At 34.0% G+C, this 13,714-nt stretch overlaps 1 protein-coding gene across 1 annotated transcript in view; it reads right to left on the reverse strand.

Moving 5' to 3' along the window:
* LOC129231824 (lysosomal aspartic protease-like) overlaps window positions 1-13,321 on the reverse strand; it is a 32,029-nt gene extending 18,708 nt beyond the window's left edge. The window contains exons 1-2 of the mRNA XM_054866205.1: window positions 13,175-13,321; window positions 8,876-9,005 (exon numbers count right to left, since the gene is read on the reverse strand). Coding sequence (XP_054722180.1) covers window positions 8,876-9,005; window positions 13,175-13,242 — 198 coding nt within the window. The 5' untranslated portion in view covers window positions 13,243-13,321. The remainder of the gene's footprint in view (window positions 1-8,875; window positions 9,006-13,174) is intronic.
* Between the last annotated feature and the right edge of the window lie 393 nt (window positions 13,322-13,714).

Genomic DNA, 13,714 nt, shown 5'->3' on the forward strand with positions numbered 1-13,714 from the left:
CTTCAATGAGCATATTATGCACCTTCTCCGTGGAAAAATACATATATATATAGCAATTTTCATAATAATCGGTCCAGGTATCAAGTGAAGCCGTGACTATACTCAAATTTTGTACTCACGCAGTTTGCAAGATCAAACAATCGCTAAAAATATCAAATAGAAAAAGTTTTAAATCCCCCGTTGCATGAAAAACCATAAAACAATAAAGAAAGGATTTTGTTTGTTCAAACTCAAGAAAAATGACAACAGCTAACTTCTTATCAATGAGATCTTTCACGCGAATTAATTTCTGCAGCCGATAATTTTATTCGTATTTATCCAATGGATTGTGACTTAAATTGGAATAAAAAAGGAACTATCGATCGGATTTTTTTCGAACTGGTCTATAACCATTCCCAGTACCAAAAATAACAAACGGTGAAAGTTTCAGCCAAATCTGCCGGGTAGTTTTTGAGTTCATGGATGACATACAGACAAACATTCATTTTTATATATATAGATTTTAGGTAAAAATCATCAACAGTTGACATTACAACTAATAGTTGACTCTGCACTAGTTGTTGGCCATAGATGACTACTACACTAATAAGAGTTTAAAAACTAAAAGAACACGCTTTAGTAGCAAAATGAACTAAAAAGTTAAAAATAATCTTTGGATGACAAGTATATAAAGTAATTGACCAAACACTTAATTTTACTGTAATAAAAAAAAGCGTGGGGGGTTTCTTATCAGTTGTCTTAAATTACTTCCACTTGTTATCCATGCAAAAATGTAAATAGGCAGCCCCCCACGTTTTTTTTTATTACAGTAAAATTAAGTGTTTGGTCAATTACACTATATACTTGTCATCCAAAGATTATTTTTAACTTTTTAGTTCATTTTGCTACTAAAGCATGTTTTTTTAGTTTTTTAAACTACTATTTTATTTTTAACTTTTTAGTTCATTTTGCTACAAAAGCGTGTTTTTTTAGTTTTTTACACTATTATTTTATTTTTTCAAATAAGATTTAGATACTAAATATTGCTAACACTTGTAACTCTTAAATGAAATCTTTGTGCGTGTGTTCGATTTTTATAATGGAATGTATCTTAGTATTCTGTTGCATTATTTGCATCAGACATTTTCAATGCTTTCTGGTAAATTCATGTGCAAACATTGTTACACTCCGCAGCTTTGATTTGTACGTTGTAAGTAATTCTAATAAGCCACTGGCTATTTGTCCAAAGGAAAGTGGGAACCACAAACATACAAGTTAAGCTAATAAAAGCGTGTTAAATAGAATAAACTAATAACTTATCGTTAATAAATTAATATGATTATAGAATATTGCATTGTCATCGGGTCTGAGGTTGCATTCCAAATTTTAAAAGAATCCGATCTCAAAAAGTGGGCGAAAATTGAGTTGCAAGATTATAAATTTAATTTCGGTGTAGACGGGATTAGAACGCACGCCCATTGATTCCCGGAGGTGGACGTCAGCGAAGACCCGCGCCTTAGACCGCTTTGCAACAAACGCTCAAAAAGGGGTGGAATGTACTAACAGTACTAAGCCAATAGCTCTTAGTCCAAAGGAGAGTTACTCACAAACATACAAGTGAAGTTAATAAAAGCGTGTTAAAAAAGTGGCTAGGTGAAACAAAAGTTAACTAGTTTTTAAAACACTGGACAAATGAATTTCGACGTAATAAATGACCTTTTCTACCAGATTCTAGACACGGTCTCAAAAAATCGAGATAGATGACAACAGTTGACTCCCGTTTCCATTTTCATATATTAGCTACAATTTAATTTTTATCAAATAATTACACGCATAAATATAAAATACACACTTTTTAAACCAATTCTTCTTTCTTTAAGTCAATTCTTAAACACATGAATCAGTCAACATTATTATTTTGCGATCGGCCGTTAGTTTTGAACTAGAAAAGTGGAGGGACAAAGCCCCTTCACAATTAAAGGTGAGAGAGCAGTTGCAACCCCCTTGCCACCATGCACGAGCCGCCTATGTTGTTGGCGAAAATATTGCAAATTTAAACAGCATTTCATAGCTTTGATTAGGAAGGCATTTAGTTCTTTGTTTTACGCATTTTTTTCTAAATCAAAATTGTAAAATGGTGTCAAAAATTGCAATGCTTACCTTTCAGCTTATTATTTTTAAATTTCAACTATTAGTGCAGAGTCAGTTACTAGTTGCGTGTCAACTACACTGTCAAAAATGAAACGCTCAATTTTGACGATTCGGCAATCCTCGAGCACTATTTCGTTATTTTCGACGATCCTTTCGTCACCGAATCACGTGATATTTGACGAAACCAGAAATCTCAAATTTTTGACGTAATTATTTCGTCCCGATTTCGTCATATTGCAGTGCATTCTGGGAATTTTTGTTTCAGTCTTGTACTTGCTCGTTAAATTATCTTACGGAAATTATCCTACAGGATTAAAAAAAAGGTTAGTATTTAATAAATTTATATGTGCAATGTGCCTTCTTTTATGTATTGTTACATTTTTGTTTAGTGTTGTGTTTATTGTTGTATTTAAAACACATTAAAATTGAAAACGAACGGTTCGATTAGGTTTAGAATTCTGTGTGTTGTTAACTTTGAGTCACCTCCACGTTAGGCTTAGCTAGCGTTATTTTTTTTATTTGAAAAAGAGAATATTGGTTTGTTGACATTTATTTCCAAAAACGTACTTCCTTTATTTCGTTAAAAAAACTACAAACATGACTAAAGAATTTGTACGAATTTAAACTTACAAAAAAAAAAAAAAAAAAAAAAAAACACTCCACCGTAGCTAAACTAACACAGATGATATACAGCGCTTTTATAAATGGCACAGAACTTTGAAGCTTTTAATTTCAACGTGGAATATATTACATGGTTATGTGTTTTCATTCTTCTCCATGAATTTTACAAAAATAATTCTGTTAAGCGAAGTGTATTTTTTAGTTTAATAGTTCAAATTTGTTTCATTCCGCATTTTTATTTTCTTAAAAAAATACTATGTACCAATCCCCCAGTAAGTATTGATATTTTTTCTTCTTCCACTCTACATTTAATGTTTTTTTTTCAATATAATAATTTATACAGTAGTTCCCAAAAGTGTTCGCAAACTTATCATTTTATGAAATATTGCTATACCCATTAGTAAAAATTAATGTTTTGGAATGGGTAAACAATATTACAAAACTTCATGAAATATTTAAGTAGCAAAATAAAATTGATTTTGAAGAAATTAATAATCAAAAAGTATCAAGAACTTTATAACACAAAAGTGTTCGTAGAAAATATTTTAAAATAATTGTTTAGCAATCTTTGAATAAAATCGATGAAACTCGAGGAAAAAAAAAGAGCTTGATGCAATAAAAAATAAATGCAAACCGTTTATATCAGCTTTTGGATCCGAAATGATACCGTCTTTTATTTTGTTAAGCTCGTAGACAAGACTTTTAAATGCTTATCCCAAGTTGTTTATATAATCTCTTTCCCTGCAGCAGATGTTTCTAGCAATAAGTGCTTATGTTCATTATTTGTGGAACCTTTCTTTTTTACTTGCATAAAACATGAAGTAAAGTAAATATCAATTTAATACAAATCATTTTAAGATAGAGAAAATATTAATTTCCATAAAGAACTCTATCTTTGTGCTTGATATTTCAGCAGAATATTTTCAATATTTTTTAAAAAATTTCCGCAAATTAAAATAAATTATTGAAAGTAGAGTTTTAATGTTTAACCTCGATTTAAAAGGAAAAGATAGTATAGCAGCATGTTTGAAAATTGTAATAACAATAATAAGCATTTTTTGTTTATTTTCCCACTTCATACACTAAATTTATAGGTTTTTCTAAGTCAATTTGTGTTACATGATTTGTCATAATTATGAATTTTTCCATTATACATAGTTTCTATAGCTAAAATAAATGCAGCATTAATTTTATTGCCATATTTGCCGCCTGAAGGTATTGTCAACAAAAAGTGAGAAATCCCGGTCTACATTAAATCAGACTAAGAAGCATTTTATAGATGAACTTCCAATAAATCCAAGTTTTTTGTTGGAGCTGTGACTTTGCTGGATACAAAGTAAAATGTCTGAAAATTTAACCGAACTTCAATTGAAAAATTGAAAGGATAATGAAAATATATGAAAAATTAAAAGGATAATGAAAATGTATGATAAGAAGTAACAAGCTTTGCTTGTTTGCACCACACTGGTCCCTATTTTCATTATAAATCTTTGGAAAAAAAAATCCATTGATATCAGTCAATTAGTTCTCCAGACACAAACAAACAAGGAAATGCACTTTGTTATTGGGTTTCCCCTATCTTTGGCAGCTCTTCTCCCTTGGCGTTTTTTTTTTTATTTACTGCGTGAAAATTGCATATTTTAAAAATCAAATATGCTTAGTTAAAAGGTGATACTCCCTTCGTCTCCGTCCCAAACTAGTAAGTAGAGCTACGTTTGAATATTTTTGTACTAGTGATTGATTCTGATGATTTTATGATTTTGTTCGAATATTTTTTAAAGATTTCAAGGTACTATACTATCAATTAAAAACTTTACTTGGCAAGCATTCCCTCTAAAAATCATTACCAGCTGAGTTAAAAAAACCCGAAGTACACACGCCCTTAAGCTACGCCCCATTTTGTAAGTACTCTACCCCCAGTATAGCAGAAAAATCAGTTTTTTTTTCTACTAAATCCCTATCCATCAGCTAGAAGGTAGCTTTATGTAATTATTAGCTAACTTATGAAATGGAGCTTGGCTTCGAGTGTTGGAGCCCTGGGTTTTTGACTCGAATTTGATAATGGTTTAAGGAGGTAAAGCTCGGTAAGTAAATGTTGTTTATTGATAACATAGCACAATAAAATCTCTGAAAAAAGTGCAAATAAAATCATAATCACCAGTTTCAGTACCACTTAATTCATAAGTACTTGATTGGAACTAATTTGAGTAGGGGGTGAGAGTACTTCAGAAAACATTCGTGAAGAAAACGGAACACGAAAATCGAAAAAACAAAGAAAAACGGTGTATTTTGGCTATCGGTTAAAATAAAAAATAAATTTAAAAAAAAATCGCAGATCAATAATTTTCGCACTTTTGATTTTTTTATAGCTCAAAAAAATGAAAATTCACGACTTGATGTGCAAAAGAATTAACTCGTTTAATGGCTAAATAATGCTGATTCTCGATAAATTGAAGAAACTCTAATTCTAGAATATTATTCAGAAATTAATTTCAGAAACTAACTGAGAGTCTATCTGCCTAAATAAAAATTTTGTTCATCCGCTGTAAAAATAACTCATTCTTGCAATCTGCTTGAAAAAAAGCTGTCAGCATTGAAATCATCATATATTTTGAAAAATATGAAAATTAAATCAGATGCTTTTCAAAGTCACAAGCGAATCGTAGCTTTTTAACTTAAGGAAAAAAAAACTCAGATTTTGAAAGATATCGTGAAAACATGTTTTATTTCAGAAATAAACTGATGAATTTAATCGTAAAACTTTCCTCGAAATAGAAAAAAAGATCCATGTGCATGAGGGCATACACCCATGGACTTAAACCTTTACTTATTATGTTATATATTCTCTTTTTAAAACTTTTTTTAGGATGGATCCAACATCACGGAGATAATTGGAACAAGGACAGACGAAGACTTTTTCATAATTATAACAATATTCTAAATGTTCGTATATTATGACATTGATTTCATGTTACACATGTTTGGAAATAAAAATAAAAACTTAGGGGTGAAAAGCAAAGGTATATTTTTATAATTATTTAACAAACATTACACTAAATTAATTTTACCGAAAGATTTATTTCACATCTGCATTTTTTTAAGATTTATATTTTCAAATACCTTTTGCAATTTTGGCAGAGAATTGTTTTCAAAGTATGAAGTATGAAATGCATGCAATAATAAAATTCCTGTATTAAAAAACAGGAATTTTATTATTGCATGCATTTCATGTGGCCAAATAAACATTCTACATACAAGCAAAATTAATAAAACAAATAATTATTTAGAAAAAGAAAAAGGTAAGCTTTTTCTTAAGATTATCTAATTTTATTTTCTGTATCTAATTTTAGAACAAATATGTACTAACTTAAAGTTGTCCAATTTATTGTACTTTTTCTTTGAAATTTGTGGTATAAGTTGGATAAAAATCTTTTTTTTTTTTTCTGGAATTTTTCATGCGATGCAATGAAGAAACTTCTCAGCAATTTTCTCCCGAGCATATATCGATCTAACTGTGCATAAAAGTGGCACATGATTTATTTTTCCAGAACCCAATGTCTGCTGAGGAAGTAGCACTTTTATATTCCCAGGCGATGTAGGAATTTCAACATCGTGATGCATCGCCGTCCTTACATCGTGATGTAGCGATGTAGTTCAAACAGTTTGAAATATTCCTTCCGCTTTAGGGGCACCCCCCCCCCTCCCCAATTAGGGGAGTTTTCCTTACAAAAATCCAGGCTTTTGTCAGATCTTTTTCTAATTTGGCACATAGGTTCTTTAATCACATGGGGTAGTACCCCATATGAATACTACCCCATGGGAAACTATCCTATGTGGATTTCCAGCATCAAAGGATATCTGGGCCGAATCTGGAAAAGATCCGACGAAAACTGGATTTTAATAAGGAAAACTCTTATGGGGTTTGCCACACATAGCGGGGCGAAAACTACACTATGAGAATGCCGAAACATCAAAAGACAAATGTACCAAATTTGGAACAGATCAGACAAAAATTGGGTTCTTTTAAGATCCCCCCCCCACACACACGTGGTTTCCCACTCCATAGCGGGACGAAGACGGGAATTTCCGAGCGTCAAAGGATATCTGTGACAATTTTGGAAAAGGCATGATAAAACTGGTTTTTTGTAAGAAAACCCCTCATTTGGTGGTTGTCCCCCATAACGGGGCGAAAACCACTCTATGAGAATTCCTGACCATTAATGAACAAACCTCTGTGCCAAATTTTGGAAAGATCCGACAAAAAATAAATTTTTTTCAAGGAAAACCCCATCGGGGTTGCCCCCCCCCCCCACCCATACATTGACGAAAGCTAACCTCCGTGAATTCCTGAGCATCAAAGAACCTCCATGGCAAATTTAGAAAAGATCGGAAAAAAACTTTTTTTTATATAAGGAGAACCCCCAATGCGGTGTTGCTCCCCCCCCCCATCATGGAGCTTTGAAAACTACCATGTGTGAATTCCCGAGCATCAGAGGACCTCTGTTCCAAATTTGGAAAAGATATGATAAAAACTGTTTTTCTATAAGAACCCCTCCCGTATGGGGGTTGCCCCCCATAGCGGAAAGAAAACCACCCTATCAGAATTCCTGAGCATCAAATAACGAAACTCTGCCAAATTCGGAAAGATCCAACAAAAACTGGATTTTTGTAGGGGTTGTAGGTACCATAGGGGTTGCCCTCCCCCCCATAGAAGACCGAAAACTACCCTGCGTGAATCCCCGTGCATCAAAGAGCCTATGTATCAATTTTTGGAAAAATCCGACAAAAATTGGATTTTTTCAAAGAACGACCCCCCCCCCCCCCATCGCGCCCCCTCCCCTTATAAAGTGATGAAAACTACCCTGCGTGATTCTTGAGCATCTAAGAACCTCTGTGGCAAATTTAAAAAAGATCGGACAAAAACTTTTTTTTAAATACGGAGAACCCCCAATGTGGGGTTGTCTGTCCCCCCCCCACCCCCCACATAGAGGGTCATAAACGACCTTGTGTGAATTCCCGAGCCTCCAATAACGAACCTCTGTGCCAAATTTGGAAAATATCCGACAAAAATTAGATTTTTTGAAGGAAAACCCCCATTATAAGGGGGGGGGGGGGTGATTAGATATCATGGGGAGTTTAATCTGCAATGATTTGTTTTACCTTTTTTAAGAAGTTGTTTGTTTGCATTTTTACATAAATAAAAATTCGCTTGACATATTTTATGTGCCTCTTTTTTTTAACAATTACTTGTCTTTTTTTTGATGGGGGGGGGGGAGGGGGCTGCAGGCCCGTTGTTTCAATTTTTTCCCAGTTATGACAAAGAGTCTGTACTCAATAAAAATTTTACAGAAAACGAACTAAAACAACGGCCAGTCATGTATAAAAACATGAATGTTCAAAAATCAAGACGGGAGGGGGGGTCAATTGACCCCCTCCCTGACCTCGTAAATGACGGGCCTGTGAAAGTGACTATACGTAATAAAGTGGGAAACTACGGTGGTAAGATTCTGAAGTTTGGATTTGATCACACGCACACGAATCTTATAAAATACAGTCGAACCTCGTTATAACGAACTTAAAGGGACCATTAAAATCGATTATTATAAAAAGTTGGTTCGTTTTATCCAAAAAACAATAAACAATAAGACAAAGATTGCAAAAAAGTTCATTTCAGCAGTTATTTGTTTTAAGCGTGTTCGAATTAACGAGGTTCGACTGTATTCTCAAAAAAAAAAAAAAAATAATGTGCTCAAAGAAAAAAAAAATTAAATAAATTTTTTTAAAAATTTACGAAATTAACGTCCTCATATATGACGAAATTAATTTGACGAAACTAATGCTCTCAAAACTACGAAAATGATTGTTAATTTGACAAAACTAGAATGAAGAAATATTTCGTTACATTTGACGAAATTCGCATCCTCAAACCACTAACAAAAGCAGTTTCTTCAATTTGACGAAATGTTCGCTCGGAGCATATCCCTGGAAGTGGTTTCGTCAAAAACGAAGAAAATTTCGTCAAATTTGAAAGTCCATTTCTGAGAGTGTACAGGTGGTTTTACCTTATTAAACATTTTTGATAGAGGAAGGGGGGGGTGCCGAGAGAAGTCAAAACCGTACTTACATCCAAATAATTGGAAAGTGGCTCGGGAACGGGGCTGTTTGGTCGATAACGTAAAGGCAAGGCCGCTTCAACGGGTGTACCCACTTCATGAAGCAAATGTCTCACGGGCTTCGTTCTCTCTACCGGAATCCTACGCAAATGAATAAATAAATCAGCATAACGTAAGGATAACATCTTTCCTGGCTTGTAGGCCATGGTCCATCAAGGATATTTCCGACTGATGTTTTGCCTGACAAGTCTCAGGTTTCTTCAGAGCACTACTTTGTTCCCTGAAAACGGCCGACGTTGGGCAAAACGTCATTCAGAAACATCCTGGACTCTTGCTCTAAAAAAAGCTAACGTTAGTCAAAACGTCATCCAAAACAACCTGCACTTTAGTGCTCTGAAGAAGACTGACATTGGGTGAAACGTCTTCCAGAAACATCCAGAAATGGCGCTCAGAAAAAGCCTTACATGACGGGCAGATACACATCCAAGTTGGAATATAGCTAGAAGTCAGGAAGTTCAGGAATTAGTTGCATTGTTGACGGCGGTCATGAAAGCCTCAGTTCTTATATTATTAAACATGGCTTGATACAATCAACTGGGAGACCTTAAGAAAAAAAACTGTATTGATGCTGCATTTTAAAGACACTTTGACATCAGACAGCTTTTTTGACTGCCCGTTTAAAGTTACCACATTGCTGAATTTAGAGTCACACATAGAACCAAGAAAATTAATTTATCGCATTATTTGGTGAGAAATTATTGTCAAGTTTAAGTAACTACGCTACGGTCGGTTACTCTTATTGATTGAAAGACAAAGATTGCAACAATCTCTCTCTCTCTCTCTCTGTATATATATATATATATATATATATATATATATATATATATATATATCATAATACTTAAATACTTTGAAAGACAGAATCATAGTACATACCGATATTCACCGGTGATTTTGCTTTATTGTGTGAATGTTGACATTCACACAATAAAGCAAAATCATCGGTTAAAACCGAATATTTCCAGTGAATCATTGGTAAATATATGTTGACTTTCTCCCATTTCAGTCTTTCACAATGATATATATGCATATAGCGTTATATGCATTAGCGTTTGCATTTTTCAAATTGGTACTTACTTTCCGGACAGCTATCGTGTACAAGTTATTTTAGGGTTAATGTTAATATAATAGTTCGGTTAGTATTAGTAATTCACGGTTATTGATAATAACCGCTGGTAACTCTTCACAATAACAAGTGATTGTTAATAAATAACTATTGTTACATTGACTGTAACATAAACACACTCTTTGCATTAAAAATTTGTGAGACAAGAAAAAATTGTTAGAAAAAACGAAATTTTAGATTTACAAGTACAACATTGATGGAGGAAAGTGATTACAAAATAGAAGCAAAATGATTATTTATGGTAGGAAAAATCCCAAATGAATGGAGGTTTTAGTACCCTGTTGACCAAACTTTAGCGTGCCCAGCAGCACATTCGTTACATCTTACAGTCACATGTGCTGCCATTCATAAACACGGGAGCCATTTTTCACAGGAAGGTAAAGTGGAAAGTAAAGCAAACAAGTTTGATCAAATTAGAGGTGCATTTGCAATAAAGTGTAGCTCAGCAATATTGGCGCTTTTTGAAAGAGTCAAAAATATCGAATTTGTGGGAAATTTGTGGGGCAGTTAACGCAATACGCTAATCAAGGCTTCCACAATGAGTCCCTTATCTTGGCGATAGGCACCAGTTTGAAATTTAAATTTATTTCTTAACTAGCCGCCTGCAGCTACCAGCTGGTATACCTTTTTACGCCATTCGCCTTTTTGCGCCAGGGTTGCCGCCTTCGGCGTCTGCTTAGACAATTGAGCGACGGTATTAATCAATGTTTTTCTCTATATATTAATGTTATCATTCGACTTTTTACGCCAATGGCCGCTTAAATAAATTTTGTGGCGGTATCAATCAATCTATATCTATCTATATCATTAGCAGTTTGAATAAAATATTTTCTAGATCTATCTCCAGTTCCGTCGTTTGGAATATTTTTAAAGGAGGGGGAGGGGAGACACAAACGGCGTACTCTTCATGAAAATTTTGTCGAAAAATAACAAAAAGCACTTCTACTTTTATGTGAAAGCATTGTTTTTTCAAAGTCATGGTGTGTGTGGGGGGGGGCACTGACACCCCGTTGAAATTCCTTAAATGACGGGCATGCCTCTTTCTTGCTGTCCATCTACTATATCGATTTCTATATTTGTCTATCTATCAATCTATACGATCTATGCCTATCTACCTCCTGACAGTACAATCTTTTTTTTATTTATATAAGTATTAATTCGAAAACAAAAACATTTTTTGTCCACTCAACCTCTATCTATCTCAGTAGCGCTTGCAAAAAGATAAAAAACTAAAAAAAAAGGTGAAGAGAAGGCAAACGATTTCAGTTGGATCACGTGATGAGTTACGTTCGGAACTCAGCCGACAAGCGAACAGCTCGCGTTGTGTTCTGCCATTAAAAAAATTGTAAAAAAAAAAAAAAACTATCGCGTATTTTTAAAAACTTTTTTCTTCTGAAGGGGGCAGAATGTTTTTACTATTATCAACTAAAATTTTAGAATTGAGGGTTCAATACTTTTTGTAGGATGGGTTTCAGAAAAACTAAACCCAGAAAAAAAAACATAAAGGTTTTTTCAAAAATTTATAAAAAATACAAAAATTGCTCTATTTTCAAAATTTTTTCATTCATCATATTTAAAATTAAATGTCCTACACTATAGTACAAAAAATATTTGTGTGATGCCATTGGTTCGGGGTCTGTGCGGTAAAAAGTACTAAAAAGTGCAAAAAAACACATCAAACATTAAATAACTTTTTTTCCAATTGAAATATCAAAAATCGGAGACCGAGGTGCAATCTTCGGCAAAAGCTGCACCTGTATACCAAATTACATCTTTCTAGGCCATACCGTTTTCCCAGGATGCGCGCCACAAACACGTACACACACACACACACACAAACATCGTTTTATTATATGTATAGATGTAAACACACTGCTGCTTCACAAAAAAACTCGCTTTGCTAAAGCTTGATTACAGCAACCCATGCTTCAGTTGTTTTCAACTGGTTTCGATTTGGGCTCGTCTAAAGTCGAGCGCCAACAGTCCTGAGTTGCACAGTAACTGGAACAAGATGGTGCAGTACAGCATACGAGACTTCTATGCCTCAATGTCCACCTGTATCACCTTTTGCATTCTCCACTCTTTTCCGATTTCTCTTGCAATAAAAGATAATTTTGTTTTTAGTTTCTAATCACTTTTTTTATACCAGTCAGTGTTGTACTTATGTATGCAATGTGTTGCTTAATTATGACAACTCTTTGTTGGTACTAAAATATTTACATAGTGGTGGGCCAAAAAAAACAAAAAATTCTGCAGCACTTGCGAAGAAGAGAAGTGTGCAAATAATGTTTTTCATGTGCGCGTTTTATGCACATGCACGTTATTTAACTGCAATCTTATACATTCTCAAAAGTATACTTGCAAATGAAAAACACTTCAGTATTTGGGAGATCCTTCACAAGCTGTGAGGAGAGATTTCCAGTGGTCCCGCATAAGAAGATATCGACTCCTGAATGTACTCGAGACTGGTTTCATAGAGCCAAAGCCTAATAATGCTTTCCAACAGTTTTATCTCAGTAGCAGGCTTCTTAGTAGCAGTTTTGTACTCATTAAATGAAAAACATTTCAATTGAGGACTATTTTTAGCCTTAGCTAAAACTTGTGCGACAGATTTTTTCATGTAGAAAAAATCTGTCACTTGAAGGAAGGAAATTTGGCTAAAATTGCATTTCCTATGTCCGTAACGTTTTAGTGATGAGAACTTGCAATTTAGACAATAAAATCATTCCTGAATAAGTTTGACTGCTGCTTACCTTATTTATTATTATTTTTGTGTCTTATATTTTTTCCAAAATGTCCCATATTTTACAAATTTGTCGCTTTAATCCGCATATAGCTTAAACATCTGATATGATGGATTAAAACTTGAGATCATTTTTGCATTCAGCAGCCAAAAAATAGTCAGAAACAAGTCACCGATCTAAGTTAGACAAGTCACTGTTTCCCAGTGACTATGGTGTATATGGACTATGGTGATATATGGTGTAATCCAACCGTTAACAAACTGAATCGAATGGCTTCAAATTTTGGTAACCACTACAAATAAGCTTCGAGTAGGTTAGAAATGAGCTTACAATTCAGTAAACAGCTACTCAGTTTTAAGAAGTTTCAAGGAGTTTCTTACCTTAGCAGTTTCTCTGCAAAGGAGCATCCTAAGAATGCGAATACAGCAAGGGTAACGAAAAGCTTCATATTTTCCGGTATTCCCAAAGTGAGAAGCCGTAATAATCCAAATATTCGACTTATATTAGCAATGTAATCAGGTGAAGATATGTCACTTGAAAATTTTTATCACATGACTTGTTTTCACAAGAAAGGGGTGACCAGATACACAGATTACGTATTCTGATAGCGAAGTTATTTCCGAACTGATTTTTTGAACAATGAGAATTTATCGCCGCTATTGCCAAACTTCGATACTCGAGTTTTTTCTTAAATTTGCAAGATATAGGGGAAAAGGGGGCACATGTGAGCACGGGGCACATGTAAACATGGTATGTTTCACTAGGAAAACGTCAAGCAAAAAATCTTGAAAACTTTTTTGGTCTCCTTATCTTAAGAAAGACATTAATGTATTGGAAAGGGTTCAAAGGCGGGCTACAAGGCTAATAAGTGGACTTTCCCACTTAGATTATGATTCCAGGCTTAGAAGGCTAAAAATGTA

The sequence above is a fragment of the Uloborus diversus genome, chromosome 10, assembly GCF_026930045.1.
Source record: "Uloborus diversus isolate 005 chromosome 10, Udiv.v.3.1, whole genome shotgun sequence".
Lineage (NCBI taxonomy): Eukaryota > Metazoa > Arthropoda > Arachnida > Araneae > Uloboridae > Uloborus > Uloborus diversus.